Consider the following 14,038-nt stretch of genomic DNA (forward strand, 5'->3'; position numbering starts at 1 on the left):
TACCAGGATGTCAGTTAGCAGTTATTCCACAGAATGGATAGTTCAAGCTTTTGGATACTTTTTGCTTTCGGATACTCCCTTGCCACCTTCATATACAGTGGTACCTCTACTTACGAGTAACTCTACTTACGAATGTTTCTACTTACGAATGGAGCTCTGTCCGCCATCTTGGATGCGGTTTAGATTGGATTTTTTCTACTTACAAATTTTTAGATAGGGTTGCTTCGACTTACAAATTTTTTCTCCCAATGCATTCCTATGGGATTCTACTTACAATTTTTTTCTACTTACGAATGTGCGTTCGGAACGCATTAAATTCGTAAGTAGAGGTACCACTGTATACGTCTCGTCTTCACCTGGATGCTCCGCTGCCACCTATACTTGTCACGGCGCTTGGAAAATCCATTCTGTGGAATAACCGCTGACATCGTCAGACACAGCATATTCCAAACTATATATATTCCTGGTAGCGGTGAACAACAACAAAAATCTCAAGTATTACACATCCATTTGGAAGTACTTTTGAACCAATTTATATGTCATATGGATACCCAATATGAACTACAGCACATGACTGAATACATTGAACTGATGTTGGATTGAATCACGAGTGATATGACGTTTATGGTTGTGCTATTTAAGTTATTCTGCATTATACGTTTATAAATTAGTGATTGAAGTTATTCCGCATTATATGTTTATAAATTGTTTGATTACAGCAGCCGGTTACGCTTGTTGTATAATTGGCATGCAAAGGAAAGCATCTGCCAAGGCCAGTGACCATGGCATCATCTCCATTGCAATTTGGACATTCCCATTTAGGGTCCAGAAGCAAATGGCCAGCAGCACCCCCAAGGATAAACTCCATCACTTCCCCTGGGATCTTATCCACACTCACCTATAAGCTGAAACACAAGCCTAGCAGTGGAGTTGCTCCCAAAGGTGGCATGGCTGGATGTCCCGGGAGTATTTGGTGGCTAAGCAGGAAATGCAAATGGTGTTTTACTTCCCACCCCTGTGGTAAGCCAATACTACCCCCTTGCCAATAATGTCTCATTTGTACATAAGTCACACTGCTGTTTGACTTTGATATATTTGTGGCAAATAACATTCAAGATTTGAGGTCGCTGCCCCAAAACTGGGAAGAATGTCCATTAAAGATAATATGGTGGACTGTAAAGAGATGGTTGGTGATGAAATAAAGAAACTGATGTGTTTCCGTTTGTATTTTAAGATATATATTTATAAATTGTTTAACACTGTGTTTTAAAGGTGTATCTATGCACTTTCTGTATTGTATGGATAGGATGCATATTTTTTTAGTTATAGTCGAAATGACGATTGTTGCAACAACAACCAAATTGAGTTGAATTAACACAAATCATCCAGCTGCCTTCAGTCTTCAAAACAGGGAGACCTGGATTTTGGGGTTGTACAAAAACGTGGAGGGAACAAACGAAGAATGATCAAGCTTCCGGCACAATTAAGGCCCCAAAGCACAGCTGAGGGCAGAAAATGTCCCCAGGTAAAGCAGTTTTAAATGATAGCATGGCCTAAATCACCTGTGATTAGAATTTGACTTGAGAGATGAAACACTGGGGGCAGGCTATCAATACTGCCACACTTGCCTGCACATGCAAGGCTAGCCAACCTTGTCAAGTTCCAGCTCCATCTGTCCAGGAAGAGGAGATAATACTGGAAACTGAGGAACTTATGAGAAATCCCAGCCCTGATGACTTGATTGTGGCCCAAGTTCACCCAGTGAGCTTCATAGCTGAGTGAGGATGAAAACCCTGGTATCCCAGGCCCAGCCTGACTTTCTAACCACTACACCACACTGACTTATTTATGCTCCTCCCCTTTTGCCCCACACATCCTTTCCTCTGATTCTGTACTGTTCCTTGTCAAACAAACAAGCAGAGAATAAAAACTTTAAGGATGCACACAGTTTTGTGTTGTAGACTTTTATTTGGGCACAGAACAGGAATTGCTTCTCCAAGAATCTGCGTAACGTGGACAGCTCTGCTCAATCTGCCAGCTCCACAAACATATTTTCACGATTCAGAGGAATAATGTAAAAATGCAAATAAAAAATAGGATTTTTCACATACTAAAAATATAAAAATAAGGAACTTTCAAGGTAGCTCCAGTTTAACCATGAAGACTCTGCATTGAAGATTTTGACCATTGCAATAAAAACCGCCGGCTCCTCGGATTCTTCCCAAGCACTCCTTGAATAGAAAGAGGTATTCAGTGCTGCAAACACCTAGAGCACTGCTCTCAAAAGAAAACTGGCACAGCTATGAGACCTGGATCCAGGGGACAGATGCTGGGCTCCAAGTTGGATTTTGCTTGCTTGGTGACACTGGCAGCACAATTGTATCCCTCTCACTCCAGGATGATTCCAACAGAGGCCAGAGCATCTATGGCCCACTGTGGGTAGCTGCTGAAACTGCCATACATGGTCTTCATGAAGTCCTGAACAAACTGTGGGAACCTCTGTTCAATGATACTCTCCCGGATTGAATGCATCAGGTTCAGCTGAGAAGGGGGGGAAAGACAGAGCCGCCATCTCTTTAGCAGATGCGTTTCAAACACCATGCATGCAAACATGAGCACAACTAGTCCCATGGAAGGCCCAACCACAATCAACAGGGGAAAACATACAACAACAACGATGACGACAACATTTAAACTCAGGGACTGAAGACTGAAGAGCTACCCCACAGCCTAATTCATCAGTTTCCCCAGCGTCTTAGAGATTCTTTCCCACCACCTACAAATGGTGCCAGGTGTTACTGCCTAATAGAAGAAAGCCTTGAGGCTACTAAAGGTGCAGAAGATGGACCAACCTGGTATGCAATATTATGCACAGTAACATGGTGCATGGCAGCTGTGTCGCTCCGGAAGAGAGCATTCAAGAATGCTCGGCTGTACCTGTCAAGAGACAAAATAAGGAACAAGAGAATGCTCTTGTGAGCCAAGGCCTAAGGAAGGTAACCAACACACCAATGCTAGGAAGAATAAGAGGAAATCACTGTGTCTTTTCCTACCAAAGTAAAAGCCAAGGTGTCACTAGCTAACAGCTACCCACTTTGCAGTGAGTATGTGGAGGTCAATTCTGGATCCACACGTCCTTCCACAGTGGGGAAATAGGTTTCTGGGTGGGAGGTGATCATAATGAGGGTTTGCCAAGCATGCCTTCCTCTTAGCACATTTCTCCCTTCTGTCCTGAGTTCGAACGTTTTCAAAGCCCATGGCACCTTTGGTAAAGGCTGTTCTCCAATTGGAGCACTCTCAGGCCAGTGTTTCCCAGTTGTCTGTGTTTATACTACATTTTTAAAGATGTGCCTTGATGTGTCTTTAAACCTCTTTTGTTGGCCACCAGCATTATGCTTTCCATTGTTAAGTTTGGAATAGAGTAGTTGCTTTGGAAGATGACAATCAGGCATCCGCACAACATGATCAGTCCAACAAAGTTGATGTTGAAGAATCATTGTTTTGACACTGGTGATCTTTGCTTCTTCCAGTACACTGGCATTAGTTCACCTGTCTTCCCAAGTGATATAATCTTATATTGTCTGTACTGGTTTACTTACACAGCTGGTCATGGGCCAATGACTCCCACACCCATTCCTCCCATCCCTGTCAACCCAATGCCTGAGGATGACTGATCTACTCAGAGTTGCACTAACAAAACTCAGCAAGATAAGAAAGCTGCAGCACAGATATATTTTCTACGACTCTGTTTCCCTGACTCCGCCTTTAAAAGTATACCTCAGGCCCCCAGCAATACATGAAAAATGGTCTGCCTTCCAACTAAGAAATCTGTCTTTGCAAAGGGCAAATCTGTGAGTTTTTTGTTTTTTCTAAACCACCATCCCCGAAGCTCACCAACCTCTGGCATGTGGGGCAATCACAGTTCTCATCAATGGGCCGAAAATCCTTGGCATATTGCTTGTTCTTCAGCTGCAGGGAGCCCCAGGGGACCAAAGCTGAACCAAAGCGCTGGAAGTTGAAAGTGCAAAGACATCAGCAGCCAGGAGATTCAGGGGAACACAAACAGCACTCTTCAGTTTTTCCAGGTTTAGTGGGGGTTTCAAATCACTTCACTGCTTTGAATAATGCTCCCACCCCAGGTTATATGTTCTTCCACCGTGTAGTGAAGTGGCCCTCCTCCTCCCCCACCCCCTTGCCAGTGGGCCCACTAGCAGTTTCCCCCACAGCCGACACAGCTACTTACTGCAGTCCTCGTAGGGAAGACACAGTCAAACATATCGCAGCCCAGAGCCACACACACCACCAGGTCCGTAGCATAACTTCATGAGAAATGGAGAGAGACACATCAGGTGATGAAGATGCTGCAAGTGTACCCACCCACTGTCTATGACACAGCCTGGCCCAACCAAGAATGCTCAGCCTTCTAATGGCAGAGCTGGGAACATTTTCGTGGTAAGCTTGTGCCCAGAAAATTGTCATGGTGAGCACAACCGCCAAGGGGACTGACTTGAAATGGTCAAGTCATTCTGGTTGAAGGAGGAGAAAGAGGGATGGTTGTAATGGTTTGAGAATATAGAACAGGCAACGACCATTTTGCAAAGGGAATTGGTTCCCAGCGCATTGGCAGAGCACATGATGCTTTGCCTGAAGTGTGGCATTTGCTCCTACCCCACTCCCATGAGATAGCGAGGCTTGTTCCTGGGGAGATGATTCGTACTGAGATCTACCATCCTCCAGAAGTGATCTTTGGCTTCACCACCACTCAGGCCCCCAATGGCAAAGCCCGGCACGTCTCGTTTAGTCATTTCTAGCCGAGAGGGAGGGGAAGAGAGAAACAGAGAGACAGAGAGAGGGGAAAGGGAGATGGCTGTAAGAACTGTGAACTTCTACTTCTAGGGAAGCATCATCCTAAGGAAACTCAGACAAGAATGCCAACAGACCACCCCTCTTTAGAGTTGTTGCTGTGAATGTCTAAAGTATTATTTATTTACCAACAACCTCGAACCCAGTGCTGCTCAGGAATTCTGTACCGTTTTGAAAAGTTCAATCCACCATCTTGATTCAAAATGGTCTCCAATTGTATCGAAACATAGGCAAAAACCTGTTCCTTGATCTCAAGACCATGATGCAAAATCAAGTTACAATGTCTGAAAAGGTACCCAAATGTACAGTGAACAGACAAAAAACCTTTCCAAAATAGTAGATTCTCAGCTTGGGAAATAAGCCACAAATCCACGATCTTCTTCCTTTTCCAAATGCATGACAAAAGTATAAAAGCAGTTCTTGGAATTGTATTTGTAGAAAATTATCCTAGCTTGAGGCTATTATAATAGGAATAAGGAATACTACGTAAGAACCCTTCTGCAATTCTCCTGGTGTCTTTTTAGGCTTTTATAAGCAAAGCAACTGATCATTCTTAGGAGGAAAGGCCATATTTAATATTTCCTCTTCCATTTCTTACTGTTAACACCACACCAGAACCAAAATAGCCTAAACAAGCATCTGAGCTATTTTGTCATGAATTTACAATCTTTCTGGGTAAGATTGTTCACCACTGCGAGTGAAACTTTACTTAACTAGTCGATCAATTAATGTTTGCAACTCTGGTTTGCAACTTTAGCAATCAGTGACTGAAGCTTTACAAATTGCATTGGTAGACTTGTGGCCAGAAACTGAAAAACTTCAGGGCTGGGAAACAGATATGAATTTCAGCAAAACTCTCTTTGGTCTGGTCTTGCCCTCAAATATGAATAGCTTCAAACTGGGACCAGAGGTTGCTTGTGGACAAAACCCATACAAAATAATAATAATAATAATAATAATAATAATAATAATAATAATAATAATAATTTACCTTCCAGACACTTAGATCGGAGGGAAGGATCCAGTCCACCCTGGATAATAGCAAATAAATTCTGCTGGCCAGGCTTGGTATGTGCTGCAATACATCTGTCCAGCCAGCGAATGGACCTGCAACAGACAGATCCCTTGGTCAGTAAAGAAAAGGTAGCATTTGTCATATCGTTCCACAGTCAGACATTACGTTACTCAGGGAGTTGCAAATGTAGGTGCATCAAACTTCCAGCATTAGTCATTCCAGAGGAGGCACCACAACTCATTCTTTCTTATCACCCCTCAAGCATGCACTCCAAATTGGCAGCTCAGCAGAGAGGCAATGAGCCATGCTGACTTGAAATCCCACAATCTGGACTTGTAGTCTTATCCTTGGATAAGTGCAGTAGTTGATTTTGGGGGGCGGGGGCGGGGAGGGTTACAGGACTTAACCTAGCACAAATTTGGCATTAACTCAGATGACTTCTACCTGTGCAAGATGAAGTTTGTGTTTAAAACAAATTAAGAGTAGCTTCTCCAGTCATATGACATTTGTATAATTTCATCTGCTCATGCTAAACATACAGAATTGAGATGCTTCACTGGTAGTAAACAAAGATTCCATGCCTAGAAAAACAAGGCAGGCCAGTAAGCATCACAGAAGTCAATGGCGCAGAGAAGCCGAGTTGGGATCAAAAGGCAGATCGACACAAGACACAAAGCAAACCTGAACATGGCTTCTTCTACCCGGGGGCCGCTAACCGTGCTGCTGACTACATCATCTAACTGCATCATGATGTCAGAGCCTAAGAAAGAAAAATGCAATGTATGTCAGCAAAAGCACATAAGATCAGTCCACACCACAGATTTCAAATTTATTTATTTAAAAAAAGGTATTCTCTCAATTTTTTGCCCTAAAGCCTAATTAAAATATATAACACAGTAGCATAGAGTCGGCTATCCCACTGTACTTTTACTAAAAATAAGCAAGCTCACCTCAGTTAACACTGGCAGAGGCAGGCATCTCTAAGACATTACAGTAGTGAAAATTTCATAATATTGTAAACTTGAACGCTTCTTAATACTCAAAGAAACTAAGGTACTTTTTTTTAAGGAAAGCCAATTGTATACAAATTGTTTTTTTAATTTCAACGAATTTAAAAATAATTCAGGAATTTAGGATCTTTTTTCATCTACTTCTATTTCAGAAAAGTCTTGAGTAGATGTTAAAATTCTGAAAATCAATGCAAGCGGCTCTACGTTTTGCTAACTGAAAAGCCTGCCTCCCTCCCTCTCTCTCCCACCAGATTTTTAAAAACCCTCTATATGGTATGGTGCTGTTCTATAGAAGTGGGATGAAGTTAACCATAATAGTTGTTTTTTTCCAGATCTCTGCTCCACTTTCTGACCTCCACTCAGTAGTAAATGCCAGGATGGAGCTAAAGAAGGCACTCAGAATAATCTCATTATTTACAACTTACGGATTTCTGGGCTCTTTAGGTGAATTTTAATAGCCCATTGTGGATTATTCCCCAAAGTTACTCAGGTCACAAAATGCTTTCATCTCGTTGGTGCCTCATTTGAGATCTTCAGTCAAGATTCACCATTAACTCAAACAGAAGGGTCACCACCAGAGTAACTGGTTGCCTCACTCTGAAGTTCTATGTCTGTCTATGTGGAATTTCAAAGCAGGGAAACAGCTGTGGCAAGAGAAGAAACGTCCGTGGTATGAAGCACCAGTCAATTCAGCAGTTGGCATTATGCAAGACAGAAGAGTTACCAAGAGCATTTTGTATTTCAATGGATTTCTCTGGAGTCAGCAGAATCTCCTTGCCATCATAAGGGGAACGGAAGCACACTCCCTCCTCTGTCACCTTAGACAGCTCCACCAGAGAGACCATCTGGAACCCACCGCTGTCCTGCAGGAAAACAGTGACACCATGAACAGACCTGAAATAAGCAAAATTATTCTGTTCTGGTGCTCTGCTCCCATAATTGCCAGAAGAGCAAAGTGTTCATTTGACTACAGAGGCCTAAGAACTGGGATGGATTAAAGAAAAAAACCCTTTGTGCTTCAGCTATAGTTATTTTGCGTTCTGAACTTCTGTGTTTGAACACCTCCTTTCAACACTCCAGCTGCAACTGGTACGCTCACTTCTATTCCTGGTGAGGTGAACAGTTCAAAACAATTTGTGCAAAGCCACACAGAGAATCTGTGGCAGAAAAAGAGTCACTGCTTTCTCCCAACAAGAAGCTCAGGCAGCAGCATATATTGCTCACTAGAAGAATGAATAAGTGAACAACATTCCTTTTCTCTCAATCTCTCCAGTTACGGAAAATTTTCAAAATGAAAGTGTATCTGCTTTGCTGTGTTCTAAACTAACATTCAACTGAGCAGTGAGACTCTCCCATGTGCTTCAAGTGTTTCTGTAACACATGTGCCCCTGCTCCCACAATGCCTAGATTCCTGCCATCTCTCATAAGCCATGGCTTCTTATTTTTGCCAACAGCCGATGGTTGGTTTTCCAGTGGCAAGTGCTTTAATTAGTTCCTTCAATACTCACCGTGAGCAGGTTTCGTGACCAGTTCATAAAGCCATGGAGCCCATTGGCTTTTTGGATAAGCTCTGGTCCCTAGAACAGGATAAAAGGTTATAATCAGTGCCTAACATAGCTAGTGCCAAAGACCCCCACCACTGATGCCAGGCATCGAAACTTTCCTCTCATAATCTGGCATATGACCAAGCTAAAAACAGCAACAGCACAAGGTCAGACCCTTAACATTCAGACAATGTGCCTGCAGCAATATTCAGCGCAGGATGCTCCCAACAAAAGGGCACATAGGGGAGAACAAACCAAAATACAGGAGAGATGCTGTAATGCATTGGCTATCAGACTACACCATGAACCAGAAAGTGTTTGGTTGGAATATCACATCTGCTTTTCTTTCTCTCTTTGTAGCTACCCATCTGCAATGTGTAGATATCATCTAACAGGGCTGTTGAAGGAATACAATAAGACCAAGTGTGTGAAGTATTTTTGAAATCTAAAATACCATGTAAATATTAATTATCTTCCTTCTTATTTGTTCTGCGAGAACTTCTTCTCTTTTGGCTTGTTCCAACCCTGGAATCTCACTTGCCTGGCTTCCAAGGAGAGCAGGAACCACCTCAGCAAACACCCCTCAGTATTCTGTAGTGGATTTCTTAAAAACCCATATTGTGGTCAAGCTTGCTCAAAAGGTTTGTCTTTTGGGGCTCTGATTACTTAATACTAAGAGAAAGACACGCTCAAAGCTATTCCTGTATTGAATGAAGCACTGTGTTCGCTGATTAACAGAGTGTCAAAGAAATAAGAAAAAATGAGAGGGCATCTCTTTTGACCAGATATCTGGGTTCAGATAAAAACCATTTTTGAATTTGGAATAGCTTCCTGGACAGAAATGATAACTACCCATAGAAATAAAAGACTTCATGAAAGCTGTGGCTAGACACCAGCACGTCTGTCCCCGTATAAAAGGCAGCAGCAGAGAACAAAATTCATTCTCTTTTTAATCCAAGTATTCTTTTGTGTGAAACTTTTAAATTTAAACTTCTAAAAAACAACCCTACCTATGCAGATTTCCAATGCTCATGCATTATTGCAAGACTGTGGGGAGCTGAAGTTCAACAGTTCACAACAACCCTGCAATATAGTCCCATGTTTATATCAATATTGCAAATCAAAGCTGGGACTGTACAAGGCTGGCCTGGATTTTGAAGCCAAAAACTTCCCAAACAAAAAACATCTCTCAGGCTTTAGGAACAGCCAACCTACTTAAAATTTCCAGGCTCCTCTATTCAGTCTGGTGGAAATTTGCAGACTTAAAAACATTTGCAGATTTAAAAACATCCATCCCTCTGGCAGTTGTCAACCTCTGGGACAAGTAACTTTTTAAATATTCATCTCGGCCCAGACAGAAACAACCAAAATTCTCCTCCTCCTCCTCATTTGACCCTCTACTTGTGTTACATATCAACTTAAACCACTCCAATAATTTCTATGACAGCATAGAATAGCAACTAATAAAATGAATTTCAATAGTGACAAATGTAAGGTTCTATACTTAGGCAACAAGAACCAGCTGCTGCACAAATATAAGATGGGGGACACCTGGCTTGCCAGTACTGAAAGGACCTAGGGCTCTTAGTAAAACACAAGCTTAACATGAGTCAACAGTGTGATGCCGCAGAAAAAAACACTAATGCTATTGTAAGGCTTCATCAACAGAAGCATACCGTTGTGTCAGGATCAAGGGAAGTAATAGTACCTTTCTATTCTGCCTTTGCCAGACCACATCTGGAGTACTGAGTCCAGTTCTGGGTGCCACAGTTTAAGAAGGATATTGACAAGCTGGAATGTAAGCAAATGAGGGCAACCAAGATGATAAATAGGGTGTGGAAACCAAGCCTTATGGGGATCGGTTGTAGGAGCTGGGTATGTTTAGCGGAGACCAAGCGGAGTTATGAAAACCACCTTCAGCTGCCTAAGGGCTGTCCTATGGAAGATAGAGCAAGCTTGTTTTCTTCTGCTCTGGAGGCTAGAACCCGAACCAATGGTTTCAAATTATAAAAAAGGAGATTCTGACTGAACATCAGAAAGAACTTTCTGACAGTCATGAGCTGCTAGACAGTGGAACGGACTCCCGCAGGGGGTAGTAGACTCTCATTCTTTGGAGGTTTTTAAGCAGAGACTGGATGGGCACCTGTCTTCTATGATTAAGCTAAGATTCCTGCGTTGCAGGAGGTTGGACTAGAGGACCTTGGGGTCCCTTCTAACTCTACAATTCCACAGTCCTCTGTTATCAGCAACTGTTACGGCCTTGTGTTTGTCATTCCGTTAATGCACTTACAAAATATTTGTTTTGAAACTCTTAATCCTAATAAACTGCTCAGGACTGCAATATCTCAAGGACCGCCTCTTTCCATATGAACCTACCCAGACCCTGAGATCATCTTCTGAGGCCATCCTTCTCGTGTGCCTCCTTCCTTGAAAGGTTTAGAGGGTGGCAACATGAGAACGGGCCTTCTCTGCAGTGGCTCCCCGTCTGTGGAATGCTCTCCCCAGGGAAGTTCGCCTGGCGCCTTCAATATACACCTTTAGGCGTCGGGCAAAAAAAACGTTCCTTTTTAACGAGGCCTTTGGTTGACCTGATGGACATCCTATACTGCCTTTTAAAATGTGGCTCTTTGGAGGGGGCGTTATTGGGTTATTGTTTTTATTTTTATTTTATATACTGTATTGTGATCTTTTCTGTGAACCGCCCTGAGACCTCTGGGTATAGGGCGGTATATAAATTCAATAATAAATAAATAAATAAGTATTTTTTTTAATTTAAAAAACCCCAGATATTACAACCACTATAACTGAACTGAATATTGGGCTTCTTCCGCCCTGAAAATAGGATGGGGTGGGGGGGACTTCCACTGAGAGTAGGAAACGTCCCCGCCATCTTTAGTAGAAATAAATGGCAAATCAAGCAAAATAAAAAAATTCCTTCAGTAGCACCTTAAAGACCAACTAAGTTTTTATTTTGGTATGAGCTTTCGTGTGCATGCACACTTCTTCAGATACACTTGAAAAAAAGTTTTTTTCAAGTGTATCTGAAGAAGTGTGCATGCACACGAATCTTTTTTTCAAGTGTATCTGAAGTGTGCATGCACACGAAAGCTCATACCAAAATAAAAACTTAGTTGGTCTTTAAGGTGCTACTGAAGGAATTTTTTTATTTTGCTTCGACTCAGACCAACACGGCTACCTACTTGTAACTGGCAAATCAAGTTTGGGGGGTGGGGGGGTTGTCTTACTCACGGGGCGCATGCCCAGATGGTAGGTGTTCCCCAAGCACAGGCGGCACCCAAGCGCGTCCAGCTGCGTCGCGGTGAGGCCCTTCATGGTTCCCTGAGTACCGACTGGCATGAAGACCGGGCAGTTGACGGAGCCATGCGGCAGCCGCAGCTCGCAAGCGCGGGCCTTGCTTCGCCCGCATTCCGCCACCACGCGCAGCGACAGGGCCGGCGCCGCCGCCATAGCAACCGAGCCGCCCTCTCCCCGCGCCAACGTGGCCTGTCACGTGATACGGCGTTGTGAGGGGCGGGGCTAAAAGATGGGTTTTTAACCCTTCTACGTACCCCGACGTCTATCTATAGCGATACAGTACAAAGGTTTTCGGTTTTGGAGGGGCCCGACGCTGTTCATTGGACTCGTCAAGGCGCCCGCCCATTGACGCCGGATCGTTATTGGCCGTGCCTGCATTAATGCCCATAGAGATACGAAAACAGAGGGTAGAGGTGCCTGTGGCAGCAAAAAAACAACAACGAACAGGCCCGATTGCTATCTTTAGATTGGCAAATATTTTTGGTATATAAACATATAAATAAGAGGAACGAAAATAAGAACCGCTAAAAACATAGAATGTACAATATACTATATATATATATGTGTGTGTGTGTGTGTGTGTGTGTCCTATTATCATTATAATAATCGCTTAAAACATACAGTACTGTATAATATATAATCTATTAAATTATACAGTATTATTAGTTAATTGATTTTATTAATTATATTAAATGTTAAATAATATATGCATAATCAATAATAATAGTAATAATAATTTATTATTTATACCTTGCCCATCTGACTGGGTTTCTACGCAAACCATACAAAAAATTACTGTACCAGCCCTTTCAAAGATGACAAAACAGAATGCAAATTTGTAAGCCGGTTTGTGATTCATTTGCATGAAACGTGGCACAGAAATAGAATCAATCAATTTGCATAGAATTTGCTTACATATGCATATTGATGCATTACTATAATTTACTGTACATGGAAATACCCTACATCTCACTAACGTGGAGGGAGATGTGAACAGTTGACTTATATTTTGAACAGCAAGAAAAAGGACACATTTGCTGACTTCTACTTTTAACTATGGATCGCTATGACAGCTCTCATTTTATGTACCCATGAAAAAGAGGACGTGTCCTGGAAAAAAAGAGGACATATGGCAAACCTAGATACCTGCTCAGTTTGCCATCTAGCTGCTGGTGATGGGCAATTTCAAGGCCTCCGCTCTCCTTGTTTAAGCTTCTTTACCTTTTAACCAAACTTAGACTGAACAGCTCTTCAAACAGAGGATTGTTCTTTGGCAGCTCTTCAAAGAGAAAACTGGAAAATAGAGCACACAAGCCATCCGACTAAGAGTGTGCCCCTAATAATAATAATAATAATTTATTAATTTATCATTATCATGTTCTGTATGCACAGTTTTTCATCTAGGCAAGCAAGAGGCACTCAGAGTTACATTTCAGACAGGAGGGAAGAGTGTAAAGCAGGACTGGTGAGAGGTGTGCCTGGGAAGAGTCCCGAGGGCCAAGTAGAGGCATGGAGGGCCACATTCCCCACTCACCAGCCCTGAGGTCACCACCCCTGATTTATATGAATCCAACCATCTGAGTGACCTTGTGAAAGTGACATGTAGAATAGCCCCCCCAAAAAAAAACTTTCCTGAACAGTGGGAATATCTGAAATCTTGAGAAAGTATTGTAGGCAGCGCCACAACATTGCTGCTATGCAGGTAACAGTAGTCACAAAATGGCTGCTGTGGGGCTGTGGCCAATTACAAAATTTACTACTGTGACAGAGACCTTATTCTACACAAGGGAGTCATTTCCCCATGAAACTGAGTATCAGAAAGAGGCTGGCTAAGCCCAAATAATAAAACATCAATTTCACGGAAAGTGAACTGCTCTGCTATCCATTTCATTGCTGCTTTAACATAAGAACACTGATTTCACCTAATGTTTTGGAGAGGGTAAATTTTTAGCAAAGTGCACAAAAGTAAGTCAAACGTTATGCAGATGTTGTGGTAATACAGCATTGGTTTCCAAAATCTTGGAATGGTGTCGGGGGTGGGGTTATTGGTTTGTTTTGTTGTTTTATGATGTATTTTGTCTTCTCATTTTGTTGTTGTTGTGAACAGCCCTGGGATCATTGAACATTAACAGAGATATTTAAGAATCAACACACACACCCTTCTCTCTGACTATTTTGTGTTTTCTGTTTGTTTGATTTTCAATATTACTACTTCTGTGTCATGTGTTTCTCTTATCTCTCTCCCACCATAGCTGCCAAGTTATCCCTTTTTTAAAGGGATTTCCCCTTAT

The 14,038-nt window shown here is 42.3% G+C and overlaps 1 protein-coding gene across 1 annotated transcript; it reads right to left on the reverse strand.

Moving 5' to 3' along the window:
* Nucleotides 1-1,948: 1,948 nt before the first annotated feature.
* Nucleotides 1,949-11,923, reverse strand: QTRT1 (queuine tRNA-ribosyltransferase catalytic subunit 1). The gene is made up of 10 exons (XM_035141265.3): nucleotides 11,682-11,923; nucleotides 8,397-8,465; nucleotides 7,613-7,751; nucleotides 6,560-6,638; nucleotides 5,855-5,970; nucleotides 4,669-4,807; nucleotides 4,244-4,319; nucleotides 3,899-4,008; nucleotides 2,853-2,937; nucleotides 1,949-2,541 (listed from the first exon to the last, which is right to left on the reverse strand). Exons 1-10 carry the CDS (start codon nucleotides 11,898-11,900, stop codon nucleotides 2,389-2,391), a joined length of 1,185 nt encoding a protein of 394 aa, XP_034997156.2. The 5' UTR covers nucleotides 11,901-11,923; the 3' UTR covers nucleotides 1,949-2,388.
* Between the last annotated feature and the right edge of the window lie 2,115 nt (nucleotides 11,924-14,038).

This window comes from Zootoca vivipara, chromosome 15 (assembly GCF_965207765.1).
Source record: "Zootoca vivipara chromosome 15, rZooViv2.hap1.1, whole genome shotgun sequence".
Taxonomy (NCBI): domain Eukaryota; kingdom Metazoa; phylum Chordata; class Lepidosauria; order Squamata; family Lacertidae; genus Zootoca; species Zootoca vivipara.